Source organism: Sphaerodactylus townsendi, linkage group LG04, assembly GCF_021028975.2.
Source record: "Sphaerodactylus townsendi isolate TG3544 linkage group LG04, MPM_Stown_v2.3, whole genome shotgun sequence".
NCBI classification, from domain to species: domain Eukaryota; kingdom Metazoa; phylum Chordata; class Lepidosauria; order Squamata; family Sphaerodactylidae; genus Sphaerodactylus; species Sphaerodactylus townsendi.
The window spans coordinates 65,908,132-65,925,034 of NC_059428.1; the positions used below are offsets into that span (position 1 = coordinate 65,908,132).

Consider the following 16,903-nt stretch of genomic DNA (forward strand, 5'->3'; position numbering starts at 1 on the left):
AGCATATGTATATTTTTACAGCCTTGGCCAGAAATAATTGATCTCTTCTCAATGTATACTGTTTGAGCAGAAATAATTTTATCCACTTCGAGCTCTGATTGGTTTTTATAGAACACAATTTTTGGGAGCCAGCTGATCTGCAAAGTGGGTTGTAGCTGATTCAATAGAGCTGAGTGTAGTTGGGTGGAAATAAGCACCTAGATACAGTAACTGGAGAGTTTTATAACTGTTCTGTTGATAAAATGTGCGATACACTTTTTACACTTTTGTAATTAAAATATATGGGAAATAGTGTAAATACATTATCTGTAAATATTTATTTGCTGAACTGGTTTTCTCTTTGGGAATAAAAGTGGAGAACCAGTGGTCATGGATTACTGCTGTTATGCAATGACAGCAACCATTTTAGCAAAGGGTTTGCTGATGTTTCCATTGTGTGTTTGACTTTTATCACCTGTGTACAGTTCACACAAAAAAGATCATGCTATAATTTAATTGGCAGTGTATTCACTTGGCAAACAATAGTATTTTTAATAAAATCTGTGTAGAATGAACAAGTAGTTCTTGAATCATGGGATCCTGAATGAGAACAGAAGAGCTTGAAGTGTTCCCTGTGGTAACAAGAAGTATGACTAACAATCTGTGGGCATTGTCCATCTTTAAGCATTTACCACTTCATAGCAACTGAACAGTTACTTCACTTTGTCAAAAGGGACTATCTTTATGCAGATCACGTGGCAGATGGTTAAGTTTACCTTCATGTGTTGAGCTCACAATGTAACTGGTCGTGTCATGTGAAACCAGTTGTTCTTCGTTGTGGCCTCCACTTCTTCGGCTTCTCAAGAGAGGGAGAACTGACCCCTCATCAGTCCCCTAGGCCAGAGGTGGCCAACCTATAGCACTCCAGATATTCATGGACTACAATTCCCATCAGCCCAATTGGCCATGCTGGCAGGGCTGATGGGAATTGCAGTCCATGAACATCTGGATGCCATAGGTTGGTCACCCCGCCCTAGGCTACAGTGCTGTCCTGCGGTTTCATGATACAAAAATATGTTTGTATAAATCAAAACTGGCAGAGAGTAAGCGGTATTATTTTCTCTCTCTCCCCCTGCCCCATCTCTTAAGCCATTCCTGAGTCTCGGTCCTTTTCGTCATCTGCACATTCAATGCAGTGATTAACAAGACTTTGCTAGTTTATTTGCCAAGTGTAGAAGAGTGCTGCTGGGGAAATTTAGCATAATGAGCATTTGCTGAAAATCAGGATGGTAAAGCACCAGTATTTCCATCGGTTATTTTTCCCCTGCTCACATTATATTGTTTGTACCACCTTGAATATCACTAAATTGTTAGATAGAAGATTTCTCCTCTGAAGTCTCTGCAGTTGGCCTGCTGTTTTCTTTTATCATCTTTGGCACATCTATATTTGTGTTCTTTTTGAGTTCAGAGGGCTTCTATATTAATGAATACTTATGTTCACAATAGCATAGATCCAGTGGTCCTCCTCTTGCTCACCTTACATGATTTTCTAGTTCCTGGAAGATCCTTGAAAGAAATCTTGTTTAGATGTCTGCGTATTATCTGAGAAGATTCTTCATCAGAGAGTTTCAGATTTATTACAAAGAACTGCAGTCTCCTTTTCTTTTTTCAGTTTTCTAGTTGAGTGAGGCAAATAAGGCAGCTGTGAGAAAAAAGTGGAATAAAGGTTTGGATCCTGTAGGTCTGTCGCTCTTTCCTTTACTGTGAGCCACCTTCTACTGGTGCATATAGCAGAAGGTGCCTTCCACCAGAAACACTGTGCTGTTGACTGAGTGGCTCTGCAGGGTCCTACTTATCATTTCCTATTAAACTGTTTTAAACTCTGTAATGAAAAGGCTTTTCTGCAGCAGTGTTGCTGTTCAGTTCACTTGTTCTACAATCCTGTTATCAAGTATGATCCTATTGAAATCACTGGGTTTAGTTTGGAGTTATTCTGCAGAGTTTGTGATCCTTGGGGAGTGAGTCCCATTGTTTTCAGTGGAATTTAACTCCCAAGTAAACATGCATATGATTTTTAAAAAAATTGTAAGTGACCTCAACCAAAGTAAGGCTCATTCATTATTGCCCAGAGCATTATTGTCCCAGCAAAGAAATAATGAAGCATTTGCATTTTATAAATATCATCCTCATGCAGCTGTGCAGTGAATTAATTAGAGAATCTTGAGTGATATTGATTTTTGTTTGAAATGCTGCATCTGCATTTTGAAATATTGCCTTTTACTTTAAAAATTGAGAAGAAAGACCATATTGAAATTTCACATGACCTTGAAGAATATACCTGTTAATATGCTTCATGTTTTAGAAAGGAAACTGCCTTTTTATAAAAACTGGTAGCAGTCTGGTTTTCTTTTCACTTGCTTGATTTTTTTTAGTAATGCAGTTTAAAATGTTTTGCCGTTAGGTTTTTTAACAGTGTTCCTAAAGGAACAACAGCTTGCTTTATCATCCATGATGTAATTGGTTCACAAATGCAAAAGAAAAAAATTAAACTCTTCACAGTACGTATGCAACACATTCATTCTTTCTTTAGGTTTGTTTCTTGTGTACTGGTTATAAGTCTGCGAGACACACCAGACATCCTTGGGGGAGTGAAGTTGTAAAATATAAAATTCATAAATCCAGATCTTAAAGAACTACACAACAAAACAATTGTGCAAAAGGATGGTTTGTTTCTCAAAAGGTAGACCCTCATAACCTCTTTTGAAACTGATTGACATTTCACAAGCTGTTTTTGTTATGGCAGATGAGCCTACCATTCAACACCAAAAAGCTTTTTGAAAAATCCCCACTATATGCCAGAGGCCTGCATTAGCACTTTTTGGATCTTGACCTAGTCTTTTGTTTATTTGTTTTCAATCTGAAAAAATGGGTTTTTCAGTAGTGTCACCTAATTTCTGAGTCTCAAATTTATTACATAAAATAATTTTTTAAAGCGTTGGTAGATTTTATTATTCAGGTTTAACATCATATTGCCAAATGTTGTAGGCCAAGTTGCAGCATATTAATTAAAAAAGAGTTTTGGCCACTAAATCTCTGCAATCCTCTTTTCTCATACAACCCTGGTTGCCAACCGGATAAGTGAACAGGTGTGATTTCACTTCCCTGCGAAAGGGGAACTGGCTAAATAAGGTATTTCTGAAAGGAAGGGCAGCTCTTCGAGAGATTTTGGGTAAGATGGGGGTGAGCATGTGAGAGTGTTTGTATGTATGAGTTACTCAGTTGACCTGAAAGCTGCACTCTTCTGAAGCTCCCCCTATTCCAGTACTGTATCCCCCTTCAGGATCTAGATTTCAACCGGAGGGCGTTGGCTGCGCTGACCATACATGATTGCTGCAATGAACAAGAGTCCTGCTGCTGAGAGTGCCCAGGTGAAAAAATTATAGGAGAAGGGGGTAGACCTTCAGTGGTGTTGGACTATAATAATGATCTTCCCTTACTTCAAAAGTCAGTGACTGCCAATATTAATGTATCCTGAGAGCAATGCAAGATCCACCAACAAAGTAAGCATCTCCTTGTAAAAACAGACAAGGGAATTGGGGGCAGGGGGGACAGACATTTTCATTTCATTTAGAAGCTGGGTGGATGGATTTTTGAAGTGTGGTTAAGGTGTGGAAACTGCTTACCAATTCTGGACTTTTCAGAAAGTTTACATTTTAATTTTATGGATTTCTGCTAATTTCATTGTAATCGGGGGGGGGGGGGGGTGTCCAGAACCTGTATGTTTACTATGCCAGCAAGTTAAAACAAGTTGCGATCTATTAAATTCATGGTTTTAATTAAGGCTGGCCATGAAGTGTCACAAAACTAGTCATCTGCTTTCTGTTGGTAATGTGTTGTAGGGCAGGCTTGTTCACTTGCGTATCTACATACACACATCTACAGAAGCACAGAATCTTGTATTTGATAACTTGGAAACATCAATATTTTTTAAAAGGTGCATTTCTATCATTCTGATTCCAGAAAATTACTTTGGAAAAATAAGATGCACCTACTCTAAAGACCCAGAAACCACAGTGAGCTGGTATGAAATCCAGTGATCTGGAAACAAGACAAGTACTTTGCAAAGCTCCCAGTTTCTTCACCTTGCTTTTGCTTTAGTAGCTGGACCCTTGAACTGAGTGGGTGGGATCCTGTAGATCTGTTCCACTAGGGTGGTGCTTTCCTTTGGTTTGAAGGAACCTTCCAGTGTCCGAGCCTCCTGTGTCTGAAAAGGGCTTCTTGCACAGGAGGAAACACTTCTGTTAGTGGAACAGGTTCATAAGGTCTGATTCAGTGAACGGAATCATTATTCAGAGAATATGCATAGCTTTGTTTGAGCACAGAATTTTGGTTTCTTTGATGCCAAATTTTGGCTTCATGGCCTCCTTAACTGTGTTTGGTGATCTTTAGGATTCTGTTATGCTACAGGCATAGAGAATTAAATCTAACTGTGCTATCCCCCTTCCATGTATTGCTCACCATCTTACCAGGGCTGTCTCTGTTTAATAAAATCCAGAGTTGATGAGCAAGCCCTATTTACTTGTCCCCATAAGAAGTCCTGGTGACTACATATGAGAAACACTGATTGCGGTCAGAGTAGATGTTCTGTCTGCTAGAGAGCAATGTAGCTAAATTTTATATAACAGTTATAGGCTGTGCAAATACACTCAGTAGCAGACGTGGTCTGCTCACTGTAGTCCATTGTTCTGTGTTTTTCTTATAGGTATTCACCCTTGCACCCAGGATTGGGTATTCTTGGCGTTCCCATTTGTGTGGGCTTTTCTTGGCATTGAATTCATCTGGTAAATTGTAATTTCTTACCTCTTTGGTTCCTACCTTTTCATTTGCCAATCTAGACATTTATCTATTTAGTTATTGGATTTTTAACCCACCCTTTCCTAACAAGGCCTGACACAGGGCAGTTTACATCATAAAGTTACAATTAAAACCAAATATTACACACATTAAAACCTTACAGAATAATATTCTAATGCCGCCGTAAAACTTACCAAAGTAAGAGACCATCAGAGGGGAATAGCTGGAAAAGGGAATAACTGAAATTAATAAAACGAGAAAGGATCTTCAGAGGTAGATGAAGGGAAGGGAAGGAAGGTGAGTCCGTCACAATGGACTTTAGTTTTTGCTGTTGATTTCTCTTTCCAGAAGTTTTCGATGTTAGATATTTATAAGGTTGTAACTGCTTGTCCTGTAAACTTATAGATAGAGGAAATAGGATCATCAGACTTTGGCTCTGTTTATTGGTAGGAGAGCTAAAAAAGTAATTTTATTTTTCATAAAGAGATCTGAAGATTCACAGAGGAAAAATTGCCACAGGAGCAGCATAATAAATAAATATTGAAATGAGAATAATTTGTTAACATATATTACAAATGCTATCAGATAGCTAATGAAAAGGAAGATACTGGTCTTGATTATTTTAAACTGATAGTTGCTGTTAAAATTACACTGGAAATTATTTTAATAAATGTTTAGAATATTCTAATTATCTTGCTTTGGTCAGTGATATTTAATTCTACTTTGCTGTACTAGACACGTAGGTAGTACTTTGTATGAATTCTTGCAAACGGGGCTACTGTTGTTAGAGCAAACATTCCTTTAGGAGCAGTGTGAAAGAGGGCTTTCTCCTGTAATCACACACACAAGTTAATGTGTAAATGGCATTGAGTTTTTGTCATTTCAAACACTTGTTCAGTTTCTAGATATTGCTTTATAAATAGCATATCACTATCTGAAACTTACCCTAAATTTTCTAATGTTGTTTTTATTTAGTCTGAAGGGTTTCTGTGTTGGCAGCTGCCATATACAATGCAAAAAATTCTCTCAGCTGGATGAGTCAAATCAATTTCTTCTCACATGTCACCACAGTTAGGAAATGTTCCAAAATAGGTTCTAAATCTTTGAAGGCTATTTTGGATGCCAAATATTCAGTGAGTAAAACTAGCTGCATCAGCTTTGCTACATTTGGTAGACTTATGAGGTGCAGTCCAGAGGAAGCGAGGCATTCTGAAGTCCCGTTGTAATCAATGGCATTTAGGCCCCATGGGTTCCAGTTGGACTTAAGCCCTTACCTCATGCTTCCTTTACGAAACATAATCGCTGGACTGGCTAACTGAGAAAACAGGAAATAGGATAGCCTCTTTATATTGTTCCTTTTCAAAGCTGAACTACAAAAATATTAACAGACTGCAATATATCCTTTTTGGGTTTAAGATTGTGCTGTCTTGCTTTTAAACCTGAAAAGGTTATACTTACTTCCTCTGCTGCCCATTATTTTGAAAAGTGTATGATAAGTTCCTGCACCCTCTAAAAGACCTAGTCAGAAAAGTTGATCAATTCCTTTGTGAACAAAACAGACATTGATGAACATTCTACTATTGCAAAGCAGGTACAAAATAGGAGTCGGAACCCTGGGTGATAGTGTCTAGGGTTTGTGTCATTCTCTGCAGAGGTTCCTGGGGAGGGGGGAGAGGATTAAGTGGATGTAATTAAGTACATACTAGGTGTATCAACTTCAGACAGTTGGTATCTGGCATGGGCTAATGTGTCTGTGTGTACATAGACTGCATGGCTTGCACTAATCAAAACATTTTAGTGAGGGAGGCAATGCCTGCCTCAGTGCAACCTTTCCTCATATCAGAGCATCTTTTTCTAAAGTAATACCCCAGTTGCATGATGTACAGGTATTCTAACGGAACTGATGTTATACACGTTCTGGAAATGTCACCATTTGGTTTCATAATGGAAATGGGGATTCAGACTGCCACGGGTATGTCTCATAATTTTGATGAAGAGCAAATCACTTGTTAGACTGATCTGTGCTCTTCATTTGCTCTTCATTTGTTTTCACAATATTTTTTTAGTAAATGAAAATGAAAGCAACAATTACTTTATGTGTAGGTTGACACTCTTGTATCTTCCAAAAGGCTACATAAGAATAATGAATGTTTTCATTACTGATTTATATATTTAACGCTAGCAGTTTGTTGCATTGGATGGAGCAGAAAAGAGAGATGATAGTTCACAGAATAGCCTGTGAACTTTCACCCCTCTATATGGAAACTTGTTTCAGGGCCAAATCTGCCTTGTAGCTGCCTCCTTGCCACGGTCTTTGCCAGCCCTACTATTCACAACACTGCAGCCATCGAGGCCTAGGTACGTAAACGTTTAAGGAGTTTTTAAAATGCTTTACAGAAAAGACCTTTAAACTTTGTCTGATAATCTTATACCGTATCATAGTATGAGTGACAATAGTTCAACAAAGTTGTTACATTCTATTGTTGAATTGTGGCTAAGTTACTGTCTTGTTTAAAGAAATGGTTGGACCTTTCATGGAGATTTTCAGAAGAAATTAAGTGTATAGTTCGTATAAAATGGGGAAAACGTTGGGATTTATTTTTTAAAAAACTATTCTTAATACCAGAATTTTCATCTCAAAGTGTTTCCATCTTATTCAATAACTAGGTATGCCTGTTGCCAGTTACCTTTAACAGTGCCTCCTTTCACAAGATGAGTAGAAATTCATTGGAACCAAGTAGCATATTTTCCATTCTTGTTTTTATTTTTGCAAATGCAGTAGGTTATTTTAGATTCCCAATTTTGGATTAAAATATTTACTTTTAGATTGTTTCGATACACATTTGTGAAAAAGTTTCTGACACATGAAATCTGATTTAAAATAGTAGGGAAATATGTCTTTGATTCAGTTGGCTGGTAAATTAAAACTCTTCTGTCATTTAATTTTTAAAGAAAGGGCTAAACAATGTGTTTGTTTCTACTTTTTTCTTTGGGTAGGATCAGTTTCTCAGAGCTGCCCCCGTGACTGGAGGAATGGGAGCCCAACTCATGAGAAAAATGGGATGGAGAGAAGGCGAAGGCTTAGGGAAAAATAAAGAAGGAAGCAGGGAGCCGATTTTGGTTGATTTTAAAACAGATCGAAAAGGTGAGTCTTTTTTGCTTTGAGTTTGACTGCTGTGCGCTGATTTCCTCATCAAAGGTCTTTAAGCTGTGTAAATAGGTTTTTGTGCGAGGATCACTCGTCTGCTGTAGCGCTGTCCTGTTCATAGAGGATACCACAAAGAATAGAGTCCGCCTTTCAGTCCTTCCCCCAGCCTTTACAATCAATTTAATACCACATGGTCCTCAGTGTCAGCATTGATCAGTCACTTATACAGGTGGTGAGGGGTGTGATTGAGCACATATTTTTCAGACATCACATATAATCTGTTCACTCATTATCCAAGGGTTCTATGTCTGATGCTTTTAAAAATGTTTGTTCTGTACAAGGAATTACATTTCAAGACATGCAGTGGGCACGTAGGCCCTGGAATCTCTTTTCACAGTTTAGTAAAACAAGTCAACAAATTGTGTGAGTCAACAGATTAAGTGATATTCAGTTTCTCTTTGGGCGTGTGGCTTAGAAGGTCACATTTCTCTCTTTGGAGCTTTATTGAGAATAATGCAAAATTCATTTGCCTAGTCCCCGTTTAAAATGACTTCTGTTTAGTAATAATTTTCAGACTGGTTTTACGGGCAGGTGTGAAGTTTTGTTGCTCTTTAAACAATATTGTGTGTCAACTAACTTCACTGCTATGAATTCCAAATATGAATGTAAGGCCTGACAGTGGACTGATATGAAATGAATTAGGAGCAATAGCAATCACTATAGACAGTTGGCAGGTGTGACAAAATATTGATGTAATCCTCTAAGTATTATTTTGCTAAAAAAATTAAGATAGTTTAAAAAGGTTAGGGGATTTCAGCAAGTCTGATAGACCAGTGCTTCTTAAAGCTTAATTCTATTATGGATTGCTATCCTCATTCACCGCCACTTTGCAGACGCTCAGTTTTCTTACATTCTGGCTATTATACGAGCACACTAGAAAGAATTTTAAGTTGCAGCTCAGACTTTGTTAAAGGCACTGTGTTCTTCAACCCAAGTCATGAATGTACGTGTGCTTAATGGAAAAATGTTGTGAAGTAGCGGGTAGCTGTTGCTAGGTGTTATGCTCTTTTCCAGTTCAAACTGGAAAAGTCACTTCAGACTTTCTAATGTTTTCCATTGGGAACAGTGGGAGGATAAGGGCCTGAGGGGACTATTTTGCTATAATTCCATTTAGTGGAAGACCTTTGTGGGCTCAGGAGTGTGTATGTGTGCATTTTTCAATTTGCAGCACAGTTGCTGACTCTCCTCAGAAGAACCTCCAAGTTTGGTGAAGGTTGGGGCTGGGGGTTTGTACCCATTTTCTGTGGCTTTTCTAACCCCATTTCTGTACCAGTGTTTATACTTCAAGACATTGAAAATGTAATAGAGATTTAATCCCATCAACTCTGTGTGGAGCAAGTTCTTTATTTTTTTTTCAAACTTATATACCGCCCAAACCCCGAAGGTGTTGCCACCTTCTCACTATATTGGTGTGGAATGTGTCATGGTGGTTATAAACCAGAAGACAAGATGACAGATCCTCCAGCCCCCCTCTTAACATGAACTTAAAACAACCTGAAAGCACACTGGACAATAATTTAAAAAATAACTGATTTAGGACTAGTGGCATTGTTCTCATCTGAAAATAGGAAAACAAGGGCATTGTGTTGTAACTGGCTGAAGAGCTGATTTGTTGGATTATAAGTGAGGATATTAGAGTGAAGAGGAGAAACGGTATCAAGTGGAAAGCTTGAAGCCTGTGGCTGTGTTCTTGCAGTGTGCTCCCACTTGTTCTTTTGGGACTGTTTTAAAAAGCTGGCATTTTGTGTAGAGATCTTGATTTCATGTCTGGTGTATGTGCTAGAAGAGGATCAACTGAAGAATATAACTAAAATGTTATTTTGTGTTTTGTTTAGGTTTGGTTGCAGTAGGAGAAAAGACACAGAAGAGACATGGAGCTTTCAGTGGGGTGAAAGATCTTGCAGGTGAATATTTCAACTGTCTCTCGGTTCTATTGATTTTAGTGTTTCTTAGTAACTTCTAAAATAAAATCTATTTCTCTTAAGGCAAACATCCAATTTCGGTATTGGTTGAGGCTTGTAATAAAAGAAGGTGGCCACCTCCTACATTCGTTTTGGTGACTGATAATGGGCCTGATCATCGTAAATGTTTTCTCTTTAAGGTAAGATGGAATCAGAGTCTACTGTAAGTTGCTCACTGTTTTTATTGTTCATAATATTACATAGGGAAGGGATTAGTATGCCATTTATATCTGTGCTTGGGTTTGTCGCTTACTTCAGAAAATATATTGGATTGGAGCCAGCACCTTACCTTTCCTCTTATCAAATCTCTTTTGAGCAACTATCTTATGTACTCTCCCTTGATAAATATCATCTTCAATATTTTATGGCCAGATAATAAAAAATAGCAACACTATGGGTAATATTAGGAGAATTATCAGATAAAAGGAGTGAGATTGTCTTGTACTGAGGTAAAAAGGAAATGTTAAAAATCAGTTCTTAAGAGTTATGTTCAAGGGACATTCCTATAAAATATGCACTGACGTACCCAACTCTCCTAAGAAACCGTCACACACTCTGAAAAAGGGGTCCTCATCAATCTGTCACTCATCACAGGCAAGGGCTGCCCATTTAACCAAGTTAGTAAAAAACCAACGAGAGGAAGTTTTGAGTTCAAAATCTTTGACTAGAAGGCTCTGAAAGGCTCTGCTTTTATCAGCTGATATTTGGAATAACTAAAACTCCCTTTAAAGTAGAAACAGGAAGCCAGTTGCCAAGCTTTGGCTTCTGAGGATGATTGACCCCACCCAGCACACAGCGACACCACAGAAATGTTCGTCAATGTACAAAGAGAACAAATTGGAAGAAGGTTGAAAGATTCGTTTGCCAAATGGCCATCCCAAAAAAGCAAAATAGGAATAATTTTCATATAAAATACTTGAATTGCTTTAGCAATATAATTCCTCCAAGATGCCTGAAAGAATTAATATTCCTTTGATACGAAGTGTGGCCTTCTTCAACACAGCCTTTTGATGAAATGACCCATTTCTGATTATGAGAAAAAAGTATCCCAAGATACAGAAACTCTTTTCACTTGTTGAATTTGAATGTCATCAATATACCACCATTTTATGTGAAAGTTCATTGTAGAATATCAGTACGTTTCCAATTACTAACACTATAGTAAAAGCAAACTTGTGTAATAAGCTCTGGAGCTCAATGTGGGAACAAGGCACTAAAACCACATCATCTGCATTTAACAAAACTGGGATCTCTTGATTAGTTAAATAAGGAGGGTGACAGTTTGGTGACAGTTTTTACCAAGAAAATCAGATAAATCATTTAAATATAAATTAAACAAAAAGGGGGCTAATAAACATCCTTGCCAAACTCCCTTGTCAGTTGGAAAACTTAGAGCCCCATCCAAGGACGAGTGTGTGCATTCCAGTCACAGTACTGCATCCAATGAGGCATTTTGTGACACAGCCACTGAGGAAAGAAACAGAAAAACCTGGTCTTGTCCAGTGAAAAGCCCCATTGAAGGTGACGGCTTACACCACCCTTTTTAGTGACGCATGTCTGTGTTTGGAAAAGAGAGTGTTCCTGGGCAAAAAAAGCACTGGAAACTGATTAGTTGACTCCACCCTAGGAACACTCCCATCCACGCTAGTGCGGGCTCCTATGGCAGAGGGGTGGTGGCACATGCAGCAGCTTCCATGTTTGGGCACTGTGCAATTGCGTAGAACCCCACCCCCAGTGTAACCACCCCTCTGCTGTCGTATTCGCCCCTTCTGTCGTGAGAAACACGTTTTACCTGATAATTTTGTAATGTGTTTTTGCTTTCTCAAACAGGTGATGGTCAATGGAGTTGAACATAAGCCTACCTTTGCCAGTCCTAATAAGAAGCTTGCTAAAACCACAGCTGCCACGGTGGCTCTTCAAGCATTGGGAATTGTACCAAAAGAACTCTTGGTTAATGCCACCAGCTTCAGGAGTGCCTCACACAATTAACTTTGGTTTTTATATCAACATTTTCAGATAATTTTATTCTATACAAAATGGTATTTCCTTCCTGTCACTGTGTACATACATTAGCAGCTCATTGTAAAAAATGAAGGAAAATTGTACAGACACCTTCAGGCTTTTCTTTTTGTACATGGAAAATGTATTTAAATCACATTTAGTTTTGGTATGTTTATATTATTGACGTTAGTGATGTAATAAATTCTTAAATGACTAAAATCAGTATATAACTCTGAAAGTATCTGTTATGTGTTTGGAAATGTAACCAACTTTCCTTGGAATATGGAATGTAAAATTTTATTGTTTGTACCATGATACAGTTCCTATGATCTTGGTAAAGTTTTTGTTGTAGTCAAAACCTGTTAACTTTAGAACAGCAGTTAGTGCTAGACAGATTTTGAGGTCCTTATTTTACTGACAGAGAAAACAAATTAATGTTTGCTGGATGATGTTACTTATTTCTCCCTCTTCATGCTATGCTATTTTGAGTCTAGCAGAATAATCCATTGCAACTGACCATTTCTGGAAAATATTCAAACCTTACATGAGAAAAGAGCATATCCAGCAATGTGACGGGTAAGAATGGTACCATAAAAAGTCTCTGCATGTTTCAGTATAAGAGACATCAAATTGCCCTGTTGCCCTTAAACACACTGCCTGATGTGACTGTATAAACTTGTGGTTACTATGAATTTTAATCTACAGCCAAATGTTGTACTCACCTTGGTTAATAAAGCTGCACAAGTTCATTATCTTGTTTACTGACTAATGAACAGTGCATGATGAAATTCTGTCCCCCTCCAGTGAGAAAGAGAAGTTGGTGATTTATGCCCATGATAGTTTCCAATTACAATTTTTCCTAGAAAACCTGTTGGTTATTATTTAGCATAAATTCATTTGTTTTTTAAAGGTGAGCAAGAAAATGTGCATTACCGATGAACGTTTCTGGTTATCGTAGAGTTTAAAATCAAGGAATGCTTTTTATTAACTCAGATACTATGGGTTTAATTAAACTTGGTAGAGAATCCCACAAATTTCATGTCATGATGTATGAAAGAGGAAATAATTGAGCATTCAATATTTATTCTGTTTTGGGATTTTCTGAGGCAGAATTTTGCCACATTTCAAGCCAGCTTTTTAATATTTAGTTTTCAGATGATTAAAGTTATTATTAAGGCTGGAAGGAATTAACTGACCATCTTCTAAACTACAGTAATAATTAAAAGGTTATATACAAAGAATGTCGTTGAAGTTGTGTGGGATAGACAAAATGGAGTAAACCTATCCCCCCCCCCCTCAGCTGTTTGATGCTTAAGCTAGTGCCTCACCTAGTAGCTTTTCCACTGCAAGTATGCTAGGAATGATAGGGAACCTTTATTGCACATCTTGTAAACAGCGTGTTTTATTCTCTACTCTTGCTCCATATTCAAATATGCCTTCCTAATGTGAAGATTCTATAGCTACTCTGCAGGATTTTTTTAGTACTCAGTCATATTACCGTCTCATTCTAAGTAAAAGAAAACAAAATGTTGAGCCTGTTTTTTCTGTCCTGTATATAATGGTTTAAATTCAGGGGTGTTAAGCTGGGAAATGGAGAGAATAGTATCTATGGCCCATTATGGAACACTTGCCTCAGGCTTTTTAGCTGCGTAGTGGGCTTGAAGTATTGTTTCCTCATGTTTCTCTGTTTACATGAAAGGAGGCAGCCCAATCCTAACCTGCAGCTAGTCTCAACAGGCCTGTTTCCTGGTTCTCTTAACACTGCCCCTCTTAAAGGCACATGTCTCATAACATTCAGTAGTCCCAATGCTAGAGCTGATATTCTCCCTCCCTTCCCTGCCACTCTCCCCCCCCCCCTCTGCCTCAGGAGAGCTGCTTGTTTTTAAAAACAGGCTTGTCTGGAAAAAATTTTAAAACCCTCCCACTCATCAAGGATGGCAGAAGCAGTGTGGGAATGGTGGGCTGGAACCAGAAACAGACCTTGCTTGTGCTGTTCCATGCAAAAACCAATGCTGTTATATCAGTACATTGATATGAGTGTTTAGAGAAGGAGGAGCTGGCAACATGGAGGGGGGGTGAGGGGGAAGGCATGTATGGCAGTGGGAAGGGTGGAGCAAGATGCCTTGTGTGGAATCAGCCTGTGTGTGACATTTTGCTGTATATCTCCCACACCCTGGTTTGGGATCCTTGATCTTTATATACACAGGTACATTCCTTGGGTGATATCTGGAAAATACTAGGGAATGAAAAAACCTTCTGAGACACTGTTGGGCACATTACAGGCAGAAAGGCAAGGAGAAAAATGTCAAGATACAATGTAATGAACATCCAGAATATAAAAAGCAATTATACAATACCAGCGTTGGCCATAATGTACCTGCTGTTAGTATTCCCCAAGGAAAGACAATGCAGAAGGGAGAAAGTTGTAGAGTGATGGGAGCGTCTGGCTAGCTAGCTAGAAAAGGAAGAAGGAATAGGAGGGCCAAAGCATGGGATTTTTGGGGGGGAGGGTGGGGGGTGGTGAAAGGAGCTATCTTAGTGGCCAAATGAGGTTGGCAGATGGCAAGAAGCATAGTCAAAAGTTGCAATGATAGAGGGTCAGTCCTGGGATGAAACAATCTTATGAGTTTTCATAACCCCAATGCCAGTCATTACTTTGGTTTGAGTGTGGGGAGATCCATGGAGTCACAAAGCAATTTTCTGATGGAGGGGTGTGGCAGCTTCTCACAGGCTATATCATCAGATGGGATTTTATGGCAATTCCTGTCATGATTTGATTAAAGATGGAGTCTGTCAATATCTGTTTTCATGGGTCCCCTGAAGGGTAACAGGGATTTACTGAAAAATAGTAGTTTCTCTATTTTGTTGTATCACTACAGTGATACACGTTTTGCAGTGAAAGTGTAGTAAAGGTAGCCCATGGCTATAGTATTTATTTCAAAAGTAAATAGGAATGCTGGTTCTCAAACTATTCTACTTAAGCTACCCAAGGGTGTATTTTGTAGAAATGTTGCTAGCACAAATATCTTAATCGTGCTTGCTCTACAGAAAACCAAGTCTTGCATAAGACACAGCTTTCACACTCACCTTTGAAAAATATTAAAATATATATAGCACCACACAATGAAGGGCAATTTATAGAACTGAAAATGAAATGTACCAGAGTGGAATAAATCTGCTTTGTGAATAAATAGGTGATACTATAATTTGTGTTGAAGTATTTGGGATGTTGATAATTTCCAGCCCTGTAATGGAAAGCAACTAATTGATACTCTGAAATTTTAAAAAATACACTGGGAAGTTTTTAAAAGCTGAAAATGATAAAAGGATCACCTGCCCCTTTCAGGAAGGGATTTTGTTGGTGGGCAATCTCAGATTGCAATCTTGGTTCGCGTAGGTCCCCAGTTCTGAACTCACAGAACAGATTCCCTTCAGCTTGAATAGCCTTTCCATTAGTATGTTCAAGGTGGTTAACATCCAACAGTTCTCACCCCAGTTGCACTAAATTAACACATGAGAACTGACTCTTCCTTTTTGTAATGAAAGAATGGCTGCTTAAGTTGCCACACCAGGTTTGCTAATGTTCCTGTAACTGATGCCAACAAATAGTAAAAGCAAGAAATACACAACCTCTCCCTTTGTCACCAGCAGTCAGTCTTCCCTGGTAAATCTCTGTCATTTGGGGTGGTTATGTTGCTCGTTAGGAAAATATTGAACAAGAACTTGTAGTTCAGTCAAAAAAACCACACCCTCTATCTTAACAGCCAGAAAGCATCTGCTATCATTCGTCTTCAAATAAGCAGTGATGCTGTAGGTTCTAGATCAGTGATGGCGAACCTTTTCAAGACTGAGTGCCCAAACTGCAACCCAAAACTCACTTATTTATTGCAAAGTGCCAACACTGCAATTTATCCTGAATACTGAGGTTTTAATTTAGAAAAAACAGTTGGCTCCAAGGTGCGCATTACTCGGCAGTAAGCTTGGTGGTAGTCAGTGTCTTTCCTTTGAAGCAACCGTGCAACGCTTTGAATGGGTGAATCACAACCCTAGGAGGGTTTACTCAGAAGCAAGCCCCATTGCCAGCAACCAAGCTCACTCCCAGGTAAAGGATCACACTTTAGTTTTTCGCATGAAAATCAGTGGGGTTTAACAGAGCTTAATAGGGTTACCTACACTGCTTCCCCAAAAGTAGGTCTGAAGTTTAATGCTAATAATCTTCCTGAAATAATTACACTATTATCACACTGGGGGCCTGGCGGGGGAAGGGGTGCAGGGGGAGAGTTAAGTAAAACATTCACTTTCTGAAACCCAATAACCCCAACATCACAAAATAGAATTAAAAAGGAAGTCAAGGAAGGCAATCCTAAGCAAGAATGCTGTGCAAGGGGTGGGATAACTTCAGGAAAGCTAAATTGGTGGAGCAGCCATCTGATCTGCGGTTTTTCCTTCACATATCATCACAGCACTTGACTTCCCACAAAAATGCAACAGGAACAGAAAAATAAAAGCATGGAGAATATTTTGAAATGGATCTCTATCCCACATTTTCCTCTGTCAGAATGGCCCTAATTCTGACAAGGGGGGTGGGGAAGGGATGCTCCTCTCCCTTTCCTGCCAGTTGGTCGGGGCCTGGTTTAGCTCAGTTCTTTATCAGTGTGAAAGGCCTTTTGTCCTTTGTACTTTGATCCTGTGGGAACGGGATTGGCGTTGTGAGCATAGGGACTTTGGAAGATCTCTTCTGCCTGCCCTGGGCTTCCAGGCACTAAAAGCCTCATCACTCCCTCTCCCAGGGGAGGGGGGCCCTAAACAAACAGTTCACTCCAATCGAGGCGAGCACCTGAATCCCACCACTGTGCCTGCCCTGCTCTTGGCAGACACACTCCTCCCAGTGGAAGTCCCT

The 16,903-nt window shown here is 38.9% G+C and overlaps 1 protein-coding gene across 6 annotated transcripts in view; it reads left to right on the forward strand.

Moving 5' to 3' along the window:
- SON (SON DNA and RNA binding protein) overlaps positions 1-13,244 on the forward strand; it is a 40,586-nt gene extending 27,342 nt beyond the window's left edge. For 2 of the 6 annotated variants that reach the window (XM_048493421.1, XM_048493422.1), the window contains 4 exons: positions 7,831-7,978; positions 9,877-9,945; positions 10,027-10,142; positions 11,833-13,244. In XM_048493421.1, coding sequence (XP_048349378.1) covers positions 7,831-7,978; positions 9,877-9,945; positions 10,027-10,142; positions 11,833-11,991 — 492 coding nt within the window. In that variant the 3' untranslated portion in view covers positions 11,992-13,244. The other 4 variants (XR_007244264.1, XR_007244265.1, XM_048493423.1 and 1 more) reach the window with 4 other exon arrangements.
- Positions 13,245-16,903: the final 3,659 nt, after the last annotated feature.